At 29.3% G+C, this 7088-nt stretch overlaps 1 protein-coding gene across 1 annotated transcript; it reads left to right on the top strand.

The window, feature by feature from the left end:
• Positions 1–1680: 1680 nt before the first annotated feature.
• On the top strand, positions 1681–6883 carry LOC101489593 (peroxisomal nicotinamide adenine dinucleotide carrier-like). Its single transcript, XM_004513539.4, has 11 exons — positions 1681–1881; positions 1969–2082; positions 2306–2380; positions 3029–3159; positions 3372–3426; positions 3885–4037; positions 4635–4703; positions 4942–5049; positions 5198–5266; positions 6146–6200; positions 6551–6883. Exons 1-11 carry the CDS (start codon positions 1795–1797, stop codon positions 6739–6741), a joined length of 1107 nt encoding a protein of 368 aa, XP_004513596.1. The 5' UTR covers positions 1681–1794; the 3' UTR covers positions 6742–6883.
• The last annotated feature ends 205 nt before the right edge of the window (positions 6884–7088 follow it).

The raw sequence follows: 7088 nt of genomic DNA, 5'->3' as shown, positions 1-7088 counted from the left end.
CCTAAAAAAATCATAAATAATAAAATTTTACAATAAAAAAATTAATATATTAACATGTCACTTTAACTTAATTTAATTAATTTAATTGACATATTAACTTATCATTTTAATAAAAAAATTCACACGATAGAAGGAGTGGGTAAGATAAATTCATATGCTTTTATTCAGGAAGGATAGAGAAAAAAAAAACTAAAGTTGCAATAGTTATAGGTTTGTCATTAATAAAAAGTGTACATTATTTTTATCTTTTTTCTGCACTTTTTTCAATAGTTAAAAACAAAAATTAAGAAGCAAAACATCGATATACTGTTTTGGTATTTTTTAAGAAAGTTGTCTTTCAAACAAATTTTTTAATTTTCAAAAATTAAAAAACAATTTTTGAAAAGTGAATCGAACAAGCCTTTTCTATATTATTAATGAAAAAAGTTTGTGTACATTGTAATGAATTCATAATTTCTCTTTCACATGTAAAATTAACCAAGTTTCTTAATTTGTATATCACGTGACACTTGACTTATATTTTAGGAGATTGAGTACTCGGTACTAAGAGTATCCATCCTATCCATCCGTAACTATTGAGCCATTTAATTATTTTATATATTATAAAATATATAAATAAAAGAAAAAAAATATAAATTCTATTAAATTATATTTATTAGATATTAATACATTATAAATATCATAAAAACATAAAAAAAATATTGAAATGATACAAATAATATTAATTAGGCTTAATTGCACTTTTGGTCGCCCTATTATAGGTGAAAATTGAAAGTAGTCCCCCCATTTTGTTTCTCCCCAGTTTTAGTCCCCAAACAGAATTTGAGTCCAAATCATGATGAGTTGTCATTTTTTTAATGACGTGTCAAAAAAAAGCTGACGTGGCAGACGCATACGTGGAATAAACTTATTATTATATTATTTCTAATTAAAAAATATAATTTATATTTTTAAAAATTATTATTATAATTGTTAAAAATTATTATTACAAATTAAATTTATTTGTTATAATTAAATTAAAAGAAAAAACACCTAAAATCCAAAATCCTAAACAAATTAAAATCAATACTCATTTACTCAAGAACCCTAAAACCATTCTAACTAAGGCACCTCGAACTCTAGTTGGAGAAGCTTCTGAGATGTATAATGGAGATGCCACTGAAGCCATTCCAACACCTAAGCCGACAAAAACTCTACCAACAATGAGAATAGATGGATCTGTTGCAGCAGCCATTATTGCAGAGCCAATAAAAAAGAGGCTATCTGCAATTAAAATTGCTTTTTTTCTTCCAAATCGATCGTTAATCCATCCACCAACTGCAGCTCCTATGATTGCTCCAGCAAGAGCCATACTCACAATGGCTTCCTGTATTGACACGTCATTAAAAAAATGACAACTCATCATGATTTGGACTCAAATTCTGTTTGGGGGACTAAAACTGGGGAGAAACAAAATGGGGGGACTACTTTCAATTTTCACCTATAATAAGGGGACCAAAAATGCAATTAAGCCTATTAATTAAATATTACACATTTACACTTGAAAACAAGTGAATTAAAAAATTTTATTTTGAGAAATTTTTTATAGTCTCTTAGAGTATCTAATATCTATCTAGCTTTGTTCAACTACCAAATATACAAATGAGGTGAGTAAATAAAGAGGTAGGTTAGTTACAGTTACACCACAAATAACATCCCTCTTTTACTTCAATTCAATTTCATGTAACTAAATAAAAAGTAGTATATTAGAAAATACACGATAAGAAAATCCACAAACAAAAAAAAGTCAGCAATATGACAGAGTCAAACGCCATAGCAAATGGTTTAGCTGGTGCTGGTGGTGGAATCATTGCTCAAATACTAACTTATCCACTTCAAGCTGTACCCAAATTCATTCATTCTATTCCTTCTCTCTTTTGATATAACTTTTTAACCAATTAATTCAATTTTATTGCAATTTCATTTCAGGTTAACACACGCCAACAAACTGAGAGAACACTCAAAAGGAACAAACATTCCAACACAACAACAACATCCACTGTTTCTTCTTCTTCTCCTGGCATTTTTCTTCAAATCTTTCAAGTGAATAATTAATTTTGTTAATTATTTTTATTTGTTTGTTATTATTAATAACGGTAGGTGGCATTAATTATAATTTTATAAATATAAGATATTTAAACTCTATCTCTCTTAAGGTTTCAATGTCATGCTTTTAATATTGAGCTGATTTTTTTGTTTGTTTGTTTGTCGTTTTGTACTTTTTTTTAATGATATTTTGAATATATTTATTATGACACTTTATTAGGTTGTTGGAAATGAAGGATGGGGTGGACTCTATAGTGGACTCAAACCTTCTCTTCTAGGAACTGCTGCTTCTCAGGTTATCAATTTCAAGTATCTTTTTCAACTACACCCTGTAAATTATAATAGTTTTAGCCAAATTTAAATGGACTTATTTGAATTTATATATTGATATAATTTATGATACTATTTGAAAGAAATTATAAAAAGAATTTATGACATATTAGATAAGTTAATTTTAGTTTATTTTCATAAACTCTCAACTATAGCTTATAAAAAAATAGGTGATAGACTATATGAAACTAGTTTGTCTATTTTATCTTTTGTTATAAAAATAACTTATAAGAAATTAATTTAGCGGTTTATTTGAGCATGACCTTAGGCCTTTTAGCTTATTCCTCCTCTGTCTCATACATTATGTATCCTATTTGGAATTTGTATTTGTTTGTTTTAAATTATTTGTGACTTTAGAATACCGATTGAATATTAATTATATGTTTCCTAGAATTAAAGTGGGAGTACAATGAGTGCATTTTAGTCAACAAATTATTTTAACTTGAAAGTGGATTAACTAATAATTTCTTAAGACGCATGCATAATCATAAACTAAAGATAAAAATGAGATGAAACAAGTATTCATTTGTTAGAGGATGAAATATTATGTGGGTTTTGTTTAGGATTTTAGGCTACCATTTTAATGCTTACTATTTTTCAATGTTGTTTTCAGGGAATTTACTACTTTTTCTATCAAGTTTTTAAGAACAAAGCTGTGGCTATTGCAGCTGCTAGGAAAGTCAAAGGACATGGAGATGGTACTGTTGGAATGTTTGGTTGGCTCATTGTGGCTGCTATTGCTGGGTGATTATTATTTTCCATCATGTTAATTTCATTTGAAGTGTTAATTGGTATTTCTTTCAATCACATCTTACCACATACATATTTGAGGAGATAATTTAGGAACTAATATAACAATGTGTTTACAAATTAAATCCTACATTTTATGTGATAGTAGTGAGCATCACTTCCATGTATTTGATTGATATTAATATTGCAGTTTTCTTGTTATGCAGGTCCTTGAATGTATTGCTAACAAATCCAATATGGGTTCTAGTGACTCGTATGCAGGTGTGTTATTCAATATTCTTTTTCGGTTTTTAGACTATTTTATTTGTAGTTTTATTGTTTGTAAAAGAGTTTAATTTTTATGTATTGTTAGTGCAAAAAATTTATAATGTCAACTAATCATAACCAATCATATATATTTGCCACTTTAGAAGTAGTTATGATTTAAGTCACAACCATTCATATCTGTCATCATTCGATTTCCTTAATGTTACCATAAACTATATACACTATTGTCAAATAGCGGCGTTATAGTATAGCTGAATTTTAACAAACGACTGCTGTTCCGTGCTATATGATTTAGTACAAATTGTTGTCAAATAGCAGCTATAGCATAGCTATAACAATGAAACATAGTAAAATTTGAACAAACTTATATTTTGCACGATTGACAAGTGACTACATATTCATGTTGTGTGTCCATTGTTGATTATGTTTGAAATTTTAAAATTTGATTGTAGACACATACTCAAGCCGAAAGAAAAATCATGGAAGAAAAGAAAGAAGCTTTAAGGAAGGCTGCTTCTGAAAGCATCCTAGCAGGTTCAACATTGGGAGAAAAATTAGAAGAATTGAATTCTACAAAACCTCAACCATTTGGGACTATACATGCAGTTAGTTTCTTACTTCTTTTCTCCTTACTTTCTTTGATTATTGCTAGATTTATTGCTTGAAACAGAAAATTTAAATTATAAAAACTCCTTTTGTGTTTTATTATTCAAATCTCAGAAGATTCCAAACTATTTATTTTGGTAAGAGTTTTATCCTTTTACATTCTGTATGTACTCCATTTTTCATATCATACGCAGAAAAACTAAAGGAGTAGATTCAAGTGGTTAATGATCTTTAGAGAAGGTCGAATTGGTTGGAAGTACACAAGTTTAAATCTTGTACACAACAATCTTTAGCTAAACTTTACTTATCTCTTGACTAAACTCTAGATGACCCCATCTCCCCTTTCCATGGGAACCAAAGGGTTGAAAACATGTCATAAACAGAAAATTTAAGTTACCTCTCTCTTGCAATTACATTCATGATCATTTATGTTGAAATTTAAACTTGTTCCATTGTAAGAAAATAATAGATTACTATTTAGAATTTACATGGTATTTTTAAGAATACTACACCTAGGGTTGTCAATTCATATTTGCAATTACATGAGCTTTTTCATTTTTGTAAATGCTAATATGAAATTTTGATTTGATGAAAAGGCTAATGAAGTATTTAATGAAGCTGGTATAGTTGGATTTTGGAAAGGTGTCATCCCTGCTCTTATTATGGTCAGACTCACCAATTATCTTATTGATATATTTACTGTCATTGTAAAAAGTTTTACACCGTCAATAAATCATAACCAATCATATATGTTACTTTAGAAGTACCTAAAATTGAAGTCAAACATTTTTTTGATTTGACGGTTATAATTGATTGACAGTGTAAAAAATCTTTACACCGACAATATATATGAATTAAATCATATTTGTATAGTTGTTATATGATTGAGAATTTTCATTATAGGTATGCAATCCATCTATCCAGTTTATGATATATGAAAGTTCATTGAAGCATCTAAGGGCAAAACGCTCTGCTAAGAAGCAGGGGGATACAAGTGTAACAGCTTTGGAGGTATAGAATACTATTAGATATACAAGAAGTGAAAAGCATAAGTTAGGAGAACATTTTAATTTGTTTGATGTCACTTGTTTGTATATATATATATATATATATTTTGTTGCTGTGTATATCAGTAAGCATCCTCTTGTCATTCAAAAAGGTCTTTTTGGTGGGAGCAATAGCAAAACTTGGAGCTACTGTCTCAACTTACCCATTGCTAGTTGTCAAGGTAAATTCATACATAGTTCTTTCATTTTCTTGTCAATTAGTATTATAGAGAGGTTAAAATCTTAATCAGGAATCATCATAAATTCATTAATATTAGGACATCCTTCTCAACATTCCAATATTGGTCTACTTCTAAATTAAATGGTAAAATTTAGGTTGGTCCTAAGTCCTAACTCAATTCTACAAAACAAGCTTGTATGGTGAGTAATGTCTCTCGCTTATAAATCTAATGTGGGACACTGGACACTCCCTTCCCTCACCCTAAGACTATACTTCTGGAGCATGACTCAAATGATCTAATAGCTGGTTACCAAACGGATCTTGGATAAACTCTGATATGTTAAAAATTAGGGTTGACCTAACTCAACCCTACAAAATCGATCGGCTTGTATGTTAAGGATGACTCCCACTTATAAATCAAATGTGGAACTCTTAACATACACTCTCACGTAAGGACTAGAAATCAGAAGTGAAAGATGACTCCCACTTAAAAACACATTTTTAGATCATATCTCATTCAATGTGTGAAACTCTCAGACATACTATTCTAAAATTCTATCCAATGAAATTGTCTCCTCTCAAGGGAGGAAAACTCTGTAGAGGGAAACTGAGTAGTTGTAGTCATGAATTGGAAAATCTATTGTAGATTAAACAACTATATAATTTGTTGTACATGTGTATGTGTATCAGTGTATGTTTATGATCATAAATTCAAGTGTTGGTTTTTTCAGTTGATGAATTTAACTCGATTTTCCTTCTACATTGAGTCTCTCACTTCTGAGAAGCCAAATCAATTTTTAACTATCCAGATTTTGTATTACCACATTACATTCATTCAATTCTACTCGACTCTTATTACTTCATATTTCTTTGCTTGCAGTCAAGGCTTCAAGCAAAACAGGAGATTGGTGGAAGTAACTCATTAAGATACTCAGGTTTGATTTTAGATAGATATGCTATAACTTAATTTTCCTTGGATTTTTTAAATATTATTTTACTATTGATACTGATCATTAGGTTTCTACTTTTTGCTGTGTATTAAAACTGTGAAATCATTATCATTGTAACTTGAACTTCATTAATGATTAATTGGTGTTGTAAGCATAGTTACCAAATTAAGATTCAAATTGTGAATAGAAAAATTTACCTTCTGAATCGTGAATCATATCTTATTACGAATCATAAGATACATTACAAATAATAATACAATACATTTATGTAAAAACAAGTGACAGAAAAATTATAAGAAATTATATCTTTCCTTTTTCTAATACTATAATTGCAGGTACTTTTGATGCAATTCTTAAAATGATCCGTTATGAAGGATTACCAGGATTTTATAAAGGGATGAGCACAAAGATAGTACAAAGTGTATTTGCTGCTTCTGTACTATTCATGGTAAAGGAGGAGCTTGTTAAGGCTATCATGGTGGTAGCTGATAAGAGCAAAAAAGTTGTATTGAATTTGAGTAGTTGACTTCATTTTTCTTGAGCTGTAGAAACAATACATAGCTTACTTCTTTACTCATGTTAGAAAAATGATTTCTAAGCATAGGAAGATAAATTGGCCTATGTTTATTGTCCAATAAATGATTAATGTGTAGAAACATATTAGTGCATCCTTTTCTTTTGTTTGTCTGGTCAGTCTATTTTTAGAAATTTTTTATGTTTATCTTCAAAAGATAGACCCCTTCTTCCTGATCCTTCAAATGGATTCACCAGAACTAATGTAGTCTAGATGGGATACACAGAAGATGTTGGAGGAAACTGGTGAAAAATGTGTTGCTCAAGAAAGAGCCCCTGAGGATGTTTAGATGAATGAAG

Source organism: Cicer arietinum, chromosome 4 (genome assembly GCF_000331145.2).
Source record: "Cicer arietinum cultivar CDC Frontier isolate Library 1 chromosome 4, Cicar.CDCFrontier_v2.0, whole genome shotgun sequence".
NCBI lineage: Eukaryota > Viridiplantae > Streptophyta > Magnoliopsida > Fabales > Fabaceae > Cicer > Cicer arietinum.
The sequence above is the reverse complement of the archived record's forward strand: the minus strand, read 5'-3'. Positions and strand labels throughout refer to the sequence as shown.

Bases quoted from the DNA above. Each gene is read 5' to 3' on its own strand.
- LOC101489593 (XM_004513539.4), top strand. From the start codon at position 1,795: ATGACAGAGTCAAACGCCATAGCAAATGGTTTAGCTGGTGCTGGTGGT. The intron at 4,704-4,941 runs GTCAGACTCACC...TTTTCATTATAG, and splicing joins TCATCCCTGCTCTTATTATG to GTATGCAATCCATCTATCCA. The intron at 6,201-6,550 runs GTTTGATTTTAG...CTATAATTGCAG, and splicing joins TAACTCATTAAGATACTCAG to GTACTTTTGATGCAATTCTT.